The sequence below is a fragment of the Grus americana genome, chromosome 2, assembly GCF_028858705.1.
Source record: "Grus americana isolate bGruAme1 chromosome 2, bGruAme1.mat, whole genome shotgun sequence".
Lineage (NCBI taxonomy): Eukaryota > Metazoa > Chordata > Aves > Gruiformes > Gruidae > Grus > Grus americana.
In genome coordinates this window covers 28941719-28961104 of record NC_072853.1, presented here as the reverse complement: position 1 = coordinate 28961104, position 19386 = coordinate 28941719, and the positions used below count along the sequence as shown (strand labels likewise).

At 34.8% G+C, this 19386-nt stretch overlaps 1 protein-coding gene across 2 annotated transcripts in view; it reads right to left on the bottom strand.

The window, feature by feature from the left end:
- MMP16 (matrix metallopeptidase 16) overlaps positions 1–19386 on the bottom strand; it is a 185006-nt gene that overhangs the window by 63871 nt on the left and 101749 nt on the right. For both annotated transcript variants that reach the window (XM_054817065.1, XM_054817066.1), the window contains one exon: positions 9426–9730. In XM_054817065.1, coding sequence (XP_054673040.1) covers positions 9426–9730 — 305 coding nt within the window. The remainder of the gene's footprint in view (positions 1–9425; positions 9731–19386) is intronic.

The window sequence follows — 19386 nt, the reverse complement described above, 5'->3', positions numbered from 1 at the left end:
TACGCAACTTAGTGGCTTAGGTTACACTGCCTTTTTTGGTTTACGGCCTGCATCATGACCACCGCTGTTTGGCTGTTAAGTCATGGTATAAATGTCACCTCGCTTCCATAGACACGAAAAGAACAATATGTAAGATGTGCATAACAGTCTACATTTCCATTGCTTTAATTAAGAATATCACAAAGTCCATCCGCTTGACATATTCCTGAGCCTCTCTTTCAGTTTGCATAATAGTCCACCTGGCAATTTTAGGCCAAGAAGGAAGCTGAGAGCATAATATTGCACACTGATAGTGCCTGGGATGTTTTAAAAGCAGCCAGCTAAACACACATCTAGAACACGGGGCTGGTCTCCTCCTCAAGGCTGCTTTCCCTGACTGCCAGTGTTTAACAGATTTCCATTTTAACGACATGTAAATGAAGTACTTCTTTTTCTCAAAGCTGAAAGGGTGCTCCATGAAAGCACACCCCCCCCCCAAAAAAAAAAATAATAAAACCTAGGTCATTACCTTGCCAACTGTTAATATTTTCCATCATCTGGCTTCCACCCAGTAAATGGGGTCTAGCAGACAGATCCTCTTCTCCTATCTGTATAGCCCTATATCTAATGACTGAGTCCTCACAAGCCAGCCAGGGCCATTTATGTTTTTGGTTTTTTTAATCACTTTCCATCTCTTCAATAACTGAAAGGGATCTTTCTATTTTCAAGAGCAGCTTCATGTCCTATGATAATACTTTCAAGGATGCATTTTATGCAGCAGACACTGAATGTTTCAGATTTAGCATTTTATGTAAGATCTGGATATGGAACAGGTAGGCATATGTACACCAAGCAAGTATAATTCGTGGAAGGTTTGGGAAGTTTGAGGACAGATTACACTGTTAAGTTCTATCAGCACAACATGCACTTTCTCATGTGGAAAGACTGGTTTCCTTTTTAAATACTGGAAGCCTTGAGGTTTAGCAATAGCAAATATTATCTGTGTTAGTTGACTCCTGAATTAAATTGGATTTCGGGGCGGGGGGGGGGGGGTTGTGGAATGGTGAAATGAAAAGAATCAATTGTTACTTCATTCGTCTGCAACTTGCGAAGTTCTTTTAAAAATTATCCTGGCACCTTCATCATTGTGAAATGTTATAAATGTAATAGTTGGTTTTTGCCATCTTTTATAATATTGCTAATTCTGTCATTTTGCACTCAAACAGATTCAGTTTAAAATAGAAGTTGTGCTTCCTTAACCTTACAACTACATATAAACAAAGCTGCAACTCAACAGGCTAGGTCTCTTTATCCTGGAAACAAGATATGACAGAGGTCCATAAAATTATGAATGGCGTAGTTAAAATTTTTAGGAAATTATTTCCTCACAATATAAACACCAGTCTACCTAAAGTGAATTTATCAATGGCAGGTTCAAAATTCAGAAAGAGGTAGTTTTTCACATCTGCTTAAACTATAGAACACATTGCCACAGGATGTTGTGGATACCAAGTGCTTACATGAGTTCAAAAAGAGATTACACCAATTCAAGAAAGGAAATCCCTCAAAGGCTATTAAACACAGAAATATGGCCTGTGGCTCAGAAATTCAATGAGCCACAGATTGCTGCAAGCTAAGAGGGAATATGCAGGGGTTTTGTTGCCATATGTTTGCCCTGCTCTTATTCTCTTCCCTAGGTATCTGTTAATAGCCATAACTGCAGATAGGATATTTTCTAGGATAACCTTTGATCTAAACCCATGTTGGCAATTTCGTGTTTAAAACTATATGCACAAGTATAATACAATACAAATTCAAGAAGATATTAATCTTTTACATATTTATCCTAGTACAGAACTGGAAAATAAGCATGTGACAACTGCAAGGTCACATTGCTTGGCTACAGATCAAATTTGATATTGATAGCTTATTAAAAATATATATAATCAATGAAGTAAGAGCACTATGCTTTATGAAGTTAAAGTCATAGTAATATTGTAGCACAGAGCTTCCTTTAATCTGAAACGCTCAGCTTTCTTTATACCTAACCATAGCATATGACTTGAGCAATATTCGAGACACAGAGCTCCCTTAGGAGACTTAGTTTTCACAACTCCACGGGTTCATATTTCCAGCAGCATATATCTCCTGCACTGTGTCAACCACACTGGCAGCCAAAAGAAATTTACTACAAGTTGATCTATGCAGTTCAGAGATCAGGATCTTCACAAATTTTTCTTGGCTGCCAACACAGTGCCCATAGCAGAATCTATGCACTAACTAGAGTCAAAGTACATTACACTAGATACTGTATATGCATCAGGTCCAAGAAGCTTTTACTTTGCAATCTACAAACAGCATGGTACAAAGTGACAGGTTGGGGTTTTCTCATTTTTTGCCTGCAAAATTTGAATAATTTTTTGAATGCTGGAGAATTAACAAAAAAACCCCACACCTGAATTCTTGAAGTGTTGAGTTTGTTTTCCTGAAAATACAGCTTCGTGAATATCCATGTCACAAATATTCCACATGAATGTAAGCACTCTGTGGTAATGTTCTTCTTACATTTAAATCTAACTGTACACTAAAAACATCTGTTAGTTGCATAATGGATTTTCACTTGCTATTATTTATTGTATATTCCTTGATGGAAGAACTGGTTTCTGTAGAATTTCAGTATGGTACAGTAGCTGCATTGGTAAATTTGCCACAGAAGTAAAAAAATAATGCATTTTACTTTGATTTCTATTTCTCTTGCAGATATGAATACAAAGATAAGAGTATCAAACTATCATTACTAATCTAATGTGTTTATCTAAGGAGAGCTTAAACTTAGTTCTTGCCAAATATTTTCTGCCACTGGAAGACACAGTTCTATGGTCAGATTTTAGCTAGTAATTGGTACATTAAGCATCATGTCTAATCAGCTTGAAATCTAAGCTCCCAAGAAATCCTTGTTTTCCCCAAGAGCTACTTCTAAATCTTGCCCTGTTTTAAAAAGCTGCACTTGTGTAAGTAGGTCAATCTTAAATTAATCTAGTTAAATGTAGTGCAGTCTCCATTCAAACTGGTTTAACACTCCCTTAAATTCAGTAATTTCCCAGAAAAAAATAACTGCTTTAAACAAGTTTTAAACTAACTTAAGTGCATGTAGCCAGACAAATGTGAAATCAATTTTGATATATCAATGCAATTTTTTTTAAATACAGGCAACATTTTATACCTTAAGTTAGAGACATTTACCTTCTGACAGATAGCAAAAATATTTTCATAGACTCTCAGTGAAGAAAGGAGATACATAAATTAAGAAACCATAAAATATATGATCATATGTATCAGTAATGGATTTTTGTCTCTATTAGAAAGTAGCGTATATATCTTCATTCTTGGTGGTCCCTTGTCTGACTATCTTCCTTTCTGTTCTCTCTGCCATAATTTTTAGGATTCCATCTGAGAACTTTCCTATATTTCATAGTAAATGTGTTTATAATAAATCATGCAATAAATCCAGGGAAAAAAGATCAGTGGAAAACATGTAAGGCAATAGTGAGGAAGAAGAACAGATACATCTCAGTCATTATTCCCAACTGATAGGAATAGTCTGTGTTTCATTCAACGTGCAGGGTAGCCATGACTATTAACTGCAAAATTCATCACAGCCCTTTCTTTCTTTCTTTCCCTGACACTCTCTGCCAAAATGAAACTTCTGAGCAGAGTCACTAGTGAAGGATCCTGGCTTTGATGGGTTGGGGTTGCCAGGGAATATCAGAATGTTATACAAACTTGGTCCATGAAATGGCCCTTGGGGTTTGCTAACAGAACTAGTCAAGACACACAGACTTCTAAAGATGAGACAGCTTTCTCTGAAGTCACTGTTCAGAAGACTATTTTCAGACTCTTCATCTGTCCATCTCTTTGGTCTTCAGAAATGGTGAAGGGTCTGAGATTCATTTAGCTTTTGAAACTGTCAGCTTTTAAATTACTGAGAAAACTACAAACTAAACAGAATAGTTCTTGTTCTCTCCAAGGCTTTGCAAGGGATTTCACAAAAAACCCCCAAACCAAACCAACAAAAACACCAAAAAAACCCCACCAAAACCCCAAACCAAACCAACAACAACAAAAAAGAAAACAAAACAAAACAAAAACCCCAACCCCCAAAACCAAGCCAAACAAACAGACACACACACACACCCCCCCCAAAGCAAATAATACTTCCCCTCCAAAATGCAGCAGCTAATGATCCTAATATGAGGGACACATATCTACTTCATCACTTCAGAAGCAACCCCCACTGCGTAGCAGCTCTTACATCAAATGTTGCCTTCTCTCTTTCTCAAAGTTCTGTTATGGGATCATAGAAAAGCTTCAGTCACATGAATGAGGCAATAAAATAATATCTAGTGAATACTATATATGTGTTTTGTTTTCTTTCTAATTTGCATTTTCTGAAGTACACATAGGAAAACTAGACTACTGATTTTTTAATGGTTTTATTATTATATGCTATTAAGAAGGCAGAGTTGCAAGGTAAATCCTTTTCCTAATTGTGTCATTATAGAAGTACACCTTCCATTTTTTCCAGTAGCAAACATCTATGCTCAGCAGACATTAACAGCTTTCAAAAGACAGTTGCTCAATGTTAGAACAAAATATGGAGAGTATAAGGAAAAACAAATAATTGCCAGTCTTATGATAGGGAAAGCATCTTATCTATAAGACCTTGTGAATGTGTATGGGACATCATGCTGCAGTAACTTGGAGGTGGACAGTATAGGCTCTGAGGCTTAACAGCTCCATTATGAAGTAGATCTTCCAGAAATCCAGCACACTACTTATTCTACCAGAATCTGACACTTCAACCTCTAATTATATTGCAGTGCATCAAAAAATTTCAATGCTGCAGATTTAATAATGGACAGATGAATGCAATATGTGGGAGAGCCTTGTTAAGGTTAATACAGACGGGGCATAGGACATGATTTTTCTGCTAGGTACTAGAAAATTTAATACAGAGACAGTCCCTATCCTCCCCGCTCACTGACAGTGACTTTGAATTTCATCATAGTGACTTGAAATGTCGCAATTGAAAAAAATATTTTGAAAAAGATTTTTGTTGAGGATTTTGACAATACAATATCTCCAAAATATTGCCACTCTTAGCAAGGAGTCATTGTCCTTTTCTGGATTTAGATACATTATTCATTGTTCATAAATTTTTCATTCAAAAAATGAGGTGATATATATCACCTAAATGGATTGGAGTCATGGGAACAATGAAATCTCTCCCTAGCCTCAAGACTGGTATATTAAGATTTCTTTCTTTTCCTTTTTTTTCCTCCACTTTTTCCTTACAGCACTTGAGTTCAGAAGAAAATAAGGATTTAAAGTTTTTCTTAATAAGTGCTGATTTTTCAGGTAGCTACTTATGTAACCTGATTTTCATGTCCTATTTATACTTTTTTTCATCTTTAAGCGTACATGTTGTGAAATGTTTTCCTGTGATATTCCTATCCTTTCTGATTTGCTACTCCTGAACAGTGTTTCACCTTCAGTGTTTGTTTCCTCCATCCTCTTCTACCATAGGTGCCAAGTGCTAGCAGAATAATCTGAGACTGACAAGGAGCACGAGGTACTTCATAAGATGCATGAAGAAACCACCCTGTCCCAAATAATTTACACACCTAAGGCTCTCATCTCATACTGAAGCCTGAATAGACAGACCATAAAGGAAATGGGTTCTATTATGGGTGAAAAGGCCTACTCTCACAGGCCAACATGAAAAGTAGATGTTCTAAAAGAACAAGTGGAACATGAAAGCTGACTGGAGGAAGGCTACGGTCCAATGCATACAAACACTTTGTCCAAAGTATTGGAAGACTACCAATTCCCTACTTTGAAAAAAAAAAAAAAAAAAAAACCTTTTGTCCTCCAGTATATCTTTGCTTCCCTAGCAAAAGAAATTCTGTCTTTGTTTCCATTGTTACCCCATGATGGCAAGTTTCTTGTCCTTCTTTCTGGCCAATAGTTCTGGCATCCCCTGCAGCACTAGGGAAGGAAATTCAGAGAAAAGTCCTCTACAGTTCGGCTGGGGTTAAGGTACCAGCTGTACTCTGCTAACAGGGTATTATGAAAGCAAAGAAATACATCATTTTAGAGGGGCTGCAAGTGTTAAATTGTATGACAGGAGGTTTTTTCCTGAGCGACGAGCCCATTAGTCTTTACTCCTACAAGAGCCAGAATGAGGGAGGAGTCAAAGCACAGATCTCTTCCCCAGAACATGATTGATAAGATTGGCCCGCGATCCACAAAAACATACCACTGAAGTGAGAACAAAGGAAAGCAGCACTGCACTGTGGAGATGATGTATTTCTATTGGAATTGTCCTTTCTGTCTAGAACATTATTGAAACCAAGCAAAACACAAGAAAATCAGGCAAGCATGATAAGGAAAAAAAAATCCACCTAACCCCAAACCTAAAGTGTGAAGACACTGCAATTAACTAGTCAGGATAACCACAGGAATTAACGACACTTAGAATACTGAATTTGTATATGACTCCTTATGTGGAATGAAAATTATTTTTAAAAAGACAACAGTTTATGAAAGTGTTTCAAGAAGTTGACTGTCTTTTCTGAGTTAGAGGATATGCAAATTATTTTCATAAGAAGAACAGTATACAGTAGAGAATGAGGCTAGTACTGTTAAAGAGGATCTTATATTTGCATTTTTGCTGCTAAACAACCAAATTGGTCCATATTTTCAAATCACTCTGGAATAACGGAATAGGAATCAGAGAAAATCAGTCTTTTGGGGTGAGAGTTAATTTAAAAATAAAAATGAAAATAAATCACCAAATCTTTTTCCTTGTCTACTGGATTTCTAATAACACTACATGAAGATGGCTATTGGACTATTGGAGCAATGAACCTTAAAAAAAATGACACTCACCTGGGAAAAATGACTTATAGCTAAGATCATAAATATATTTTTCAACCTTCTGCTTTTCAGTGCTCTGAGACTGAGCTCAAGATGATAGGAAGCCTAAGAGAGCTGTAAGTCTTTTCTTTCTGTCAATCCCAAATGGCATGCTTGTCTTCTTTTTCCACACGGAATTTTTTTCCAGTCACAAAAATAAATCTAGACATAAGCTAATGCAGTAAGATCATAAGCAGAACTTGGCCCACCTGATAACTGGAAGTCACCAATCAGACAAATAGGCACTCTGTGTATATATCTATGTATATATCTACATATAGATGAACTGCACATACACTGCTATTCCTAGAGTTACAATGACATAAGGCTTTTCTCTGGACATCAGCTATGACCTATGGTCCATGGTTCATACCACCTCAACAAAACAACTAAGAGTTGCCAAAACTCTTCAGAAAACTTGCTTGGGTAAGATATTTATTTAATTGGCAAGTATTTTGCACAAATTTGCCAGTCACAAAATGTGGTGGGTTTTCTACCTTGACTATTCCATTCTAACAGAAATAAGTCTGCCTCAAAAAAGTATATATGAGCACACCAAAGTACATATATTATTAAATTTGCAGAATAAATTTCTGGTGATACCTATTAAACCTTCATGATATAAATATCAAAACTTTTTTATTATAAAACTTCAATTTTCTAAGATACCTAAAAGCATGTTTTTAGTGGTAGTATTTTACTGTCACTTGGGTTTTTTTCTATTAAAGTATCTTAAAATCCATTAATATAAGAAATAGCTTTTGAAAACTGTTCTACAAAACTCAACCACAGAAAGTCATATAAAGACATGACTGCCCTTTTTCACTCTGAAAATTATTTAAGTTGGAGGAGAAGGAGATAGCCAGAAATTTGCACACTTTCACACAGACTAAAAATATCCAGATGTGGAACTGCTCCAAAAGAGTTACCACATTTTAAATTGACACTTTGACTTCAATGTACACATGCCTGTAGATTTTCCTGAGTGCTGGAAGTCGTAGCTCCAAAACCACAGAACATTATGTGTAGTGTTGGTCTCTCACTGAGGCCCATAAAACCACTTTAATTTAGCCTGACAATGCTGTAACTGACTATGCACCTACCTGAACTGCACAAACAGAAGATGCCCACTGTTTTTTCTTTGACCTAAACTTGTGAAGAGGGCAAATATGAGCAGTGCAATACCACACCACAGACTTTGCTCCTGTAAGAATCTAGGGTTTAGTCCACAAGAAATAAGCTTCTTGAACCCATTCTGCTGCTAAGGGCTTTCACAGTGCAGTTCACTGCACTTGCTTCACTGACCCTGACACAGCAGAAATATTGCACCGTTAGAACAGTCACAATACTGTATTTATACTCCTGAAATATTAACTTAAAGGTTTGTTGCAAACTCTAGGCTACAAATACTGCTACATAAAAAGCTCTGAATTTTACTCTGAAGATCTCAGGTGAGAAAGGGAAAAGAAAGGAATCAGATAAAGCCTCTCGTTCACAAATTCAGTGTAACATTGAAATACAACAGTTCTGCACTTCTTATTTGTCATCTTTATTGTCTTTTATATGCCAGAAACATCCTTTTTGTGCATCTGTGCACCCTCTTTTGTGCATCATTGTTTTCTGGAGACTCTCAAACTCTATGAAACTGGCTTAGAGAGATTTGCTTGGAACCAAAACCTGTCAAAGTATCAAAGCATCAAACACAGAATATGTCGACACAAAAACTCTTTGATACTGTTCTGCAGAGATACAAAAGCTAGCTTTAACTTAGTTTTCCTAGACAATGGCAGTAATTTAGTCACATGAACTTGGAGCTCGGCAGGGGCCAGAACATAGTTCTGTGAAGAATAACTTTAAAGAATATCTTTAATCTTGATTTGGCAAATTTTAAGTATGTCAACTACACTATGCAGTCACTTATTTGGCTACAGGGAATGTACAGCTTAAGTAAATTGGAATTATTGTTGGAATTAACAATTCCAAAAGACATTCAAAAGTTATTTGGAAACACCACCTCTGTTCTTGGAGTGGCATCTTTAAGAGTTGACTTTAAATGCTGCCACTGCATCACCATAAAGAAAAACTGTTCTTAACCTCTCTTATATCATTGCTAAAGGACTTTCCACATTTTCCCTAAACCTAAATAAGATCTATATGGCAAACAATTTAAAAATGAAAGTAGTTTATGTAAACATTCAACAGTACAATGTTTGAATGAACACAAAGGTTCATAAGAAGAATTCAAAGTTTTTCAAGAGATACACGTTTTCATACTGTAACTTGCATTTAGATAGAAACTTTTCTGCCTCATATTCTAATAGGTCAATCAACCGAAGGTATTTCTAAAGTAACGTAGACTTAGGAAAGAAAACTATGTGACTTTAGGGACAGGAAAACATGGAAATAGTTCTGTTAGCTGAAAATTCTTGTTATATATTTATTTTGTTTAAACTGAAATCTTCTCTTACCATCATGATTGGGATTTCCCAAAGTCCATGGCTCATCTGAGTCAAAATGGGTGTCTCCCCCAATTCCTGGCCCAGGGAAGTATGCATGAGCCAAAAATCCTCCCTCCCCATCAAAGGGAGAACTGTCTCCGTGAAAACCTGATGCAAAAATGATTGTAATATCCACGTCCCTCTTGCCATTTTCTAATTCAATATAAGGAACTTCTTCAAATGTTAGAGGAGTTACATTCTGCCACACATCGAAGGCACGGCGAATGGCTTTACGAGTTTCAGCATCACCTACTTTTGGAGTGACGTTCTTTATGCTGAAAGAAACAGAGAGACGTTAAATAGATTAAATTTGACAGAGTGGAGAGTGACACCGATTACATCCATTTCCCCCTAATTATTAAAAGCACTGTGCTTTTAATAAAACGTGCTAGTCTGGCATTATGTCCTTTAAGTAGAGTATTTTTAAACAAGCTGGTGTGAAATTATTGTGTCAATCTGTGTAGCCCTTTATGCTAGAACTCATTGTATGTTAGCTAGGTTACTCTCAGCAGTACAAAAATCTTATTTTTAGAAGATTAAAAATATTTTTAAATGAAAAATTCTTAACAGTGGGATAACCAGATTAATCAACCACTGACTGTTTACTTCCTGGACCACAATTAGAATCCATCGCAGCTAGAGAACGGCATGTCATTTCTGATCAAAAGGAAAAAGTTTCCAGTTAAATGAAATTTTAACTTCTTAGTGAGTCCATTAACAATAGCAGACCTCCATACTGTGACCACCAACCAGTATTCACAAAGCCTTAAAAACAGTTCTCTCTGCATTTGTAACTGGATAGATAATTCCCTATCAGAAACAAAGCCTTTTTATTTCAATACAGGCTAAGGTGTCCTTTTCTGATCTGATTACTACTATAAGTCTTGCATAAAACTGTAGAATTCATTAGAAAAATCATTCTGTAGAAGACAATTATGTGCTAATTCAGAAATATATATTTAAACAGAACTTTCAGTCTCTACTACTTCTTCAAATGACACACATAGAAGGCGGCAAAAAATCATCAGAATTACAGTTGAGTTCAGTCACAGTTACTAGTAAATTATAGTGGAAACATCCTTAAAAGAACTTCTTTATTAATTTTTATTATTGAATTCAAGGAAAGAATGGCAATAATCAATTTCAGACCTATCCAATTTCCTCCATCATTTTTACTCAATTCATATGGCCAGCAAAAACTCTGTTAAGTTTGTGTCTGTTCTGAAACTGCTGCAATCGGATGCTCTTTGTTCATTTGGCATGTGCTCGACTGCATATTCAACACAAAGTTCAGAAATTACATCGTTCTAGAATATATGTAAGATTTATGTAAGTTTACACTGCATAGTGTGTTAATGGAGAACAAAAATATTTTCATGTGTAAAACTGGAATGATTTATTTGTTTGGTGCACTAAATATGCTTTATTATATGGTATTGTAAGTTTATATAAATGTAAATAAATCCTTCAAGTATAATTTTATAGATTTTAATTCATGTATATAATATTTTGCTCATAGGGTCATGTAGAAACCATAAAGTTACCTATTTTGACTTCCACTCAAAAATATTCTTGTATTGAGTCCAATAACGCTAGTCTAACCAAAGCATTGTTTCTTTATAGCTAGTACGTACATTCCAAAGAGATATCAAGACAGATTAGAAGATAATATACTGTAGAGAATCCACTGCTTTCCTTGATGTTTTGTTACAAAGATGATTTAATCAGTCATTACATACTTGTGCCTATTTTCTTATTTGTCTGGCTTGTAACGTTGGTTCTTGTTCTGCCTTTCTCTTTCACATACATAAGCTTTAACGACATTTTTACCCTTTAAAAAAGGACATTTCTGCACTGCAAAGTCATTGCCTTTTTGTTGTGTCTTTGAAATTAAAAGTTTGAACTCTTTAAATCTCTTACTATAAGATATTTTCTCCAATCTATTAAATATTTTCTGTGATTTTCATTGAACTCACTCCAATTTTCCAATGTTCTTTTAAAACTGACTCTCAGAACTACAAAGTACTGCTGTACTACTCTTGCTCTCAGAGAGAAAAAGTCCTCTGATCTGTAGGCATGGACTTACCCTATATGATGTAAATGTCATGTGATTCAAATTGCTTTGTATGATGTCCTTTCTTCATAGTTATTTACTCATCAGTAATTTTATGATCAGTATTATGTTGATTTTCAGGTGATTAAAAAAATATGGATGCATTGGACCAACTACCAGCCTCTGCAGAACCCCTCTCTGAAAGCTCCCTCCTTTGAGAATTACTTCTTTGAGATGTTTTAGTCAGCAAGTTCATAAGCTACTCATCCTGTGCCCCTTGAGAATGTACAGTATTTTACAACCAGAGTGTCATGTGGCACTAAATCAAAACACCTAAACACCTCACAAAGGCACACTTACACTGCCACTACCAAAAACTTGACAACAGTTAACCTAAGAATACCACTTAGAAAGCTGATGAATTTTCTCTTATTCAATCCTGCAGTGTGCTCTCTAAAGCACATAAATTGTCTAAAGAACAGCTCACTGAAGGATTAGAGCCTCTATTATTTGCTACATATAATGAATACAGCAAATGAATCAACATGCTTTCATAGAAAATGGAACATGTCTAGCAAAACTGATATTTTGATGTAGGAAAAGTTCATCTGAAAGTTACTGTTTATATTTTATTGTTTTGTATTTAGGAATGTTAGTAATGGGTCAGTCACACTTTGAGGTTGTGTAAACAGAGCAAAAGGATGATTATCCCTCTTATATGGGGTATGAGGAAATGGATAAAAACAGATTGGAATTTTGTATTGGTGGTAAATTGATTAATTACTTGGTCTAAAAGGGTTTGACATATTTTAAACCTAATCACTTTACATTTTCTTGCTTTTTCAGTGCACAGAATTAAGTTTTAGTCATTGATTACAAATGAAAAATTGAGCCATTGTGCTAGTTTCACACACATCAACTAGGGGTGATTACCTATAATGGGTGACCTTTTCTAGGGGATTCAGCTATTGAATTAGTTCTGAAATAGTATCCTACATCTCAAGATTCATTGTCAAGAGGAAAGATTTTTCAAAGCATACATTCTGTATTAAAACAAGACAGATTTCTGGCTTCCAAAACAACCTTCTGGAGAGGGTGAGATTATACTGAAAAATGTAGCTTCTAAAAGAAATGAAATAAATCAGTAGTTATTCCAATATAAGAGTATTTCCAGAAAATGATTGTCCATTTTAATGTGTTTAACACAAGCCATGTTCAATCCTAAAAGGGCAAATTCCAAGGGCATGTGCAACATGAATGTTGAAGTTCTCTAACTGGGAACTTTGCTTAGAATAATTCACCAATGTAGATATATGAAATCCAAGTTATTTTACATTTCTTTCATGGCGTTGATCATATAATCTCCAAAGGGGAAGTACACTAAGAAGATCGATCCATACAGACAATGTATCAGCTACTAGAAATTCTAGGACTCATCTGTTAAAAGTCTTTGGTTTAGATATATCACTGCAATAGCAAATAAAGTCTTATATGAGCTCTTTTTCTGTTACATTTGGCTCTACATCTTAAAGCCAGCAGTCACCTGAAATACTGTTAACTGTCACTGGTAAGAAAAAAAAAAAAAAAAAAGAAAAAAAAAAAGAAAAAAAAAAAAAGAAAAAAAAAAAAAAGAAGGGGAACTGGGTATCTTACACGCAATGTGTCCAGATAATGGAGCTCGAATAAAAATAAGTGGAGGATGTACCGACTTAGATCCAGTCCTATTGCAAGGTGGCAGCATAGCAAGACAAAGGCCATCACAAATAAAACAATATTTCCTAAGTATTACTTTCCTAACCTCTAAGTCTAGTGATCATTTCACAGAAAAGATGCTCAGTAGAGAGCAAGATCCAATGCTGACCTTGACCAGATCAGCAGTGCAAACCTTATTAAGAGGCTGAAGAACCTACTCACAATTTCTTCCAAAGGGAAAGTATTTCAGTAAGCAAAAGATGATGTATAAGATGAAACATTTACTTCAATATAATTTTTTACAAGCTAGTAAACTGAGTGATCATAGAATCACAGAATCATAGAACAGTTTGAGTTGGAAGGAACCCGTAAAGGTCATCTAGTGCAACCCCCTCTGCAATGAGCAGGGACATCTTCAGCTAGATCAGGTTGCTCAGAGCCCCATCCAACCTGACCTTAATGTTTTGTATAGATTTTGAAAGCTGTTATTCTTAGACAATCACAGCCATGTACCCATTGACTTCAGTATTTTGTGGTTATTACTGCTGTTTGATGCAAATATGGTTTTCAACCTCATAGTTGCTTTTGACATTATAGCTTTTAAATCCATATCTTGCACAAGAATAAGATTTCATCAATGATATGCGCTTTTCACACTGATTTACTATTTCTACAGATGCCTTAAGAGACTTTTTTTGGAGACTGTTATTCTGAAATTCTCTAGTCCTACTGATATTAGAAAAGCTTTGGGTTTTCCTTCCCCTCCTCCTTCTTCCCCAAAATATCCTCCAAAAATTATCCATGTTTCAGTGACACATTTTTGGCTGCAACAGCTTCAGGAGCCTTGCAAGGCTGTCAGGATATACCTCACTTGGCTGCGTAAAATCAGTCATGTGAAATTTAAATACAGTACATTAAGTAGCATATATTTGCCAGTAAATTTCACTATTTCCTTTTTTTCTTCCTCAGCTGTCATTAGAACAGCTCGTTATATTTTTCATGTAAATTGCTACAATTCTATATATAAAATCAACCCTTCTGACCCAAGCTAGACCCAAGAAGCAGTTCAGCAAAGGCTGGACAAAGCTCAAAATGCATAAAGCTTATTATTACTGCTTACCTTAGCAGTAATGGCCTTCACAAGAGTTGTAATAACTCAGTGACAGACTTCTTCATGGCCTGTAGACTTTGATACTTCTATTCTCCACTGCATATAATAAATACTGTTTTTAAATTGCTTCTATGCTCATTTGTGCATTAAATCCAGAGTACAAGCTTAACAACATCTTACTACCCTGTTGTGCTGATTAGACTGGATATTAATGGGTGCTTTTAGAATTATTAGGTAATTATAATGATACAAGATGATATCTTATTTTTTTTAGAACATAAATATATCACTTAAATATAAACAGGGAAATTATTTCTACAATGCCATTTCTCTCAAACATCCAAGATTTTCTTGGAGCAAAGTCACAAACTGGAAACCCCATTCCAGAGAAAGAAAGGACAAAGAAGATAAAAGAGCAGGAAATTCAACTAGGCAGGTAAAAAGATGCAGTCAGTAATCTGTTTGAAGTAATCCAATTATAGATCTGTATTTGATATAAAAGTTAAGATAAAATGAATTGAAACATAGCTTAAATTTGAGTAACTTGTTGAAACTACCTTCTCATTGCCATTGCTGTCAAACAAACCTAAACTGAACCAAAGCTGCTCTTTTTTTTTTTTAAACCCACTGCTACTTTTATTGAAATTAATAGATTACTTCTAGTCAAAAGTATATTTCCTTTTGCGCCATCATTTCTCTAGATACTGTCTAACAAGTTGCTTCATTAATCTCTCACTGATGTGGATTTTCTTAGCTTCAACGTCTTTCCATTCTCACTGTACTAACTCTTTGCAGCTAGAACCTAAGAATGTTTCTCATGTAAAATGTGATCTGAGTTCATATAGCTCCTGCTTCAGCTGATTAAACCCAAGTCAGAACTATTGCTTTTGATTTTCTTGTTCTGTGACCACATTAAAAGTCAACCAGCTGTTGCTATATTGGAAAGAATTTATAATTCTCTTGCCTCTCTGGTTTCATGGATAATATTCTCCCCATAATTCATTAAAAGGAGATGAAAAGTGACAAAGATGAGATTTCCAAGATACAAACCCCAGATTAGCAAAATACTTGACAGATAAGTGCTTTTATGGGAAAAATGTTCTAAGTAATACCATATCATAATTTACTACTAATTAATTTAAAATTAATAAATGCAACACAAACATTTACAATTATGGCATACTGGTATTCAAATATTTAATTATTTCAGGGTTGCTGAAGTAGGTAAGTATTGAAGAAATGAGAACTGATATTCTTCAATATTCAAATTTTATATGGAAAAGACTGACACTAAAAATACATATAATGAAGAGATTTTTTTGTTAATTACTGTGGAAAAGCATAACTAATTGGCTTAATTGATTGTTAAGTAGGAATCCTCTCTCACAACTATAGTTATCTAAACTTTTCATTGCATAAATTTTAGAATCACCACAGTGGAATTTAATCTCCCTTTCTTAGGTATATTTCACATGTCCTCCCCCCTTCCATTTGGAGGTTAGAAATAAGAGAGAGGTAAATATGCCTAAATCAACACTCAGTAACTGAATATTACATTTTATTCGGATTCCTAAACATTGCCTATAATGGCACTAGCAGATATCAGGTAGATAGATACCAGAAACCTTCCTGTGTGTCATCAGGTTGACTAGAATTGCCTTTTTTATGTTATTTCTAATTGAAAGCTGGTAGGAGATGCAGTTATAATGTGAAAGAGATGTTTAACAGAGCCTTAATTAGCATCTAATTCTGCGTCTATGCTTACTACAAAAAGGTAATGCTTAGTGTCAAGAATCCTGTTAGTCCTTAAGGGTTGAAGCCCCATGGTAGGTAGCCTAACAGTTTATGAGAACTTTATTGTAGAAAACAAGTAGTCTCTCTCGTACAAAATACTGTTTTTCAAGGTTTGCAGCTGTAAATCATAAGAGTTCCAGCAAAACATGTAAATAGGAATGCTAAGAACTCACGGGTGGGTCATTTTGAAAACATCTGTTTTCAGAGAACCCTGAAAACTTCTTCGCCGTGCCACTCAGAATGCTTTCCACATCTGGACGTATCACTTCTCAATATAAATCTGTACATAGAGGAGCTAAGAACTTCAAAATTTGTTACTGACTTAAATGGTAGGGTAGGGTTATAGAGCATATAATTAGGTATTTCCATTGCCTTAAAAATCTTATAGGTCTCATATATATGTTGAGAAAAAATTATATCAAAGTGCAGCCCAAACCTGTAAATGTTTCTGGCATGTTTCAAAATATATTAGTCAGGTACAGCTGAATTAAGGCTTAGAATATTGTTAGTATTGAAGAAAAGTTTTCAGACATTTGTTATTCACAAATTTGTTAAAGTTAGGACGTTCTCAGCATCTCTGAAAAAAACCCAACAGATAACCATTATTTCCCCTTATTTCTGCTTTTCATTTTTAATGGAAAGACAATATTCTCATGTCTTTATGCTGAAATAGTATAGCCATATATTTCAAAAATAATGCAGTGTGAATGTCATCACAAGGCAAAGCTTCTATTATCATTTAATACGGACACAGAGCTGACCTTTTTTCATTCATGAGCAAACTGAAATCAAGGAAATTGATTTTGTGACAAGTATGATTAATAAAGTATGTAATCCCTTGATTTAGGAAATATTTTCTAAATATTCCTCTGTAGTAGTACACTCAAAACATTATTTATTAAAAAACCTTGTTGTTACTTTGAATCAACAGGATTTTCTCAGTTTTTTTAATTCAATAATTTCTTACTTTTCAGTGTGGCTTTTAAACATCCAAGAAAAATTCTCTTTCCATATTCCATGCAATATGGATCATTCAGACCATAGAAATAACATAGTCTACTGTTAACATCAGATAGATAGGACTTTTCATTACATACTGAAGCTCCAAGCTAGCATTAATAAATTTAATGTCCAAATCTTTCACCTTCTGTCAGTTTTTGAAGAGCTGAAATCCAGGATATATGCAACTTCTTGAGAAAGGAAAAAGACATTAATTTAGGGCTTGACCCAGTGTCCACTGAAGTCAAGAAAAAGATTAAATTAATTCTACTTGGTTTGGGATGAAGCCATGATGTTAAGTTTCCCCACAAATTAAAGTATTACATCTCAAATTCATTTTTTTCTTCCTCGAGACAGTAAAATAAAGCAGAATAGCTTTTAAATTATTATTTTATTTTATTTTAAATTATTATGAGTTATAAGTAATGGTTATAATTCAAGGCAAAGTTTGGCTTTTTAGAGAACATGGTCCAATTTTATTTGCAAAAATGTTTTGCAATTGACCAATGACTGACTGCTGGAGTTAAAATTACGAATAGTATGCCCAGAATTCTGATGAGGAGGACTTTATATTCAATAATTATCTGTCTAGAAAGGACATTTATGTTCTATTTTTACAAGGCTGATTGCTTTATTGATTCACATTGTTCCTTCTTCAAAGTACTGAATGATTTACTTCCCTACCAAAAGAGGTGGTGATTGTTTTTTGAGACTCATAAGTGTCTTTGTAAACACCCCCCAACATTTTTTTTTTTAATTAAAAAAAAAATCTCTTAATAGGGTTCATAGATTTCCTCTCTGACTCTATATAATGTTCAGACATTGCTGTGTAATCTAATGCGGTCTAAAACACTAAGGAAGAATCAAGACCATATCATTAAGATCTTTGTAGTTTGTTTTGTAATAGGGCTATAATTTTCATATGCTCATATGTTCTTCTTCACTCCTATACTCTTCTGGCTGGTAGAAAGGTTCAAATAATCATTTTCTGTTTCTCTCTTTGTAAAAATCATGTTTAGTATACAACATAAGTACTAATAATATTTACAAGGTATACCAGCATGAACTATACCAGGCAGAAAAGATACAGTAGGTAACATTGCTGTGTAACTTCATTAGAAAGAGAAATTCTAACAAACACCCTATTCACCAGCTCAAATAAGTGGAAAACTGCATTACCTGAGGGAGACCAAGTATAATTAATGCAGCACAATGCCCATTCCATGCTGATGTTCCCAATACTGGAAATCTGCATTTTGATACTACCTGCACACACATTGTTTTCTAAGAGAAATTATCACCTAAGTCCAAAATGTAACATGTGGCCAAAAAGGATGTGATTAATGAAAATTATAATAGTAGGTCACTTCTTTAAAGCTCCATCTTGAAATTTTGGGGGACTGTTTCAGCTTGAAAAATTACAAATTGAAAATATGGAAATGTAGAAAAAATATTATGTCATATGTGTATCTGTTTTGATCCTCTTACCCATGATTACAGGGACAATCTAAGAGGATATATATTCCTTTTCCAACATTAATTAATTTAAATTTAACAGGTGCCAGGAGCAATACTTGGGGCAAAAAAAAAGCGTCAGGCAGAAAATGCTAGAGTAAAAATATAAATAGTTTAAAATGCATTTATATGTGATCTCAATTCTATTTTTCCATTAATAATATCTTGATGTTTTGCCTGAAGTGATAATTACTTTGTTTAAATAGAGCATCTGCGGATATACTTTAAGACCGAGTAGCCAGACAGATAGTAAGTGGTAAATGTAGCTTTTGGTTTCTTTCAAAAGGCTCTCCCCAGCACTGGAATTGCATCTATTTGACAGTGATGCATACAAAGAAGAACTCCATATCTGCGGATTTCACAGAGTCCAACAAGAGTTTATACATTTACAGTATTGTAGTAAATATTTTCTTGAAATAAGCAACAAAGAAGTAAATCTGAAAAGCTCACCTTACTCTACTCCAATCAAAATCTTTGGCCAAAAAAAGAGCACCAAATATTTTAAGAAAACCCATTAACTGCTGTTAAGGTCCATGTTCTGCTCATCTGTTGGTCTCTTTTTAACATAATTGGTATGTCCACAAAATACTTTTTTTTTTGCTATTAACCTTCCTTTTCAGAAAAGCTGGTGAGTGCAGTCCTATGACAAGAGAACCGTGATGGATGGCATCTTTTGTATTGCTTATTTTGTGTTTTTGTTCTGTTGGGGGGGAACTTGGTTTTGGGAGTGGTTTTGGTTGTGGTTTTGGTTTTCTGGAAAGACAAAG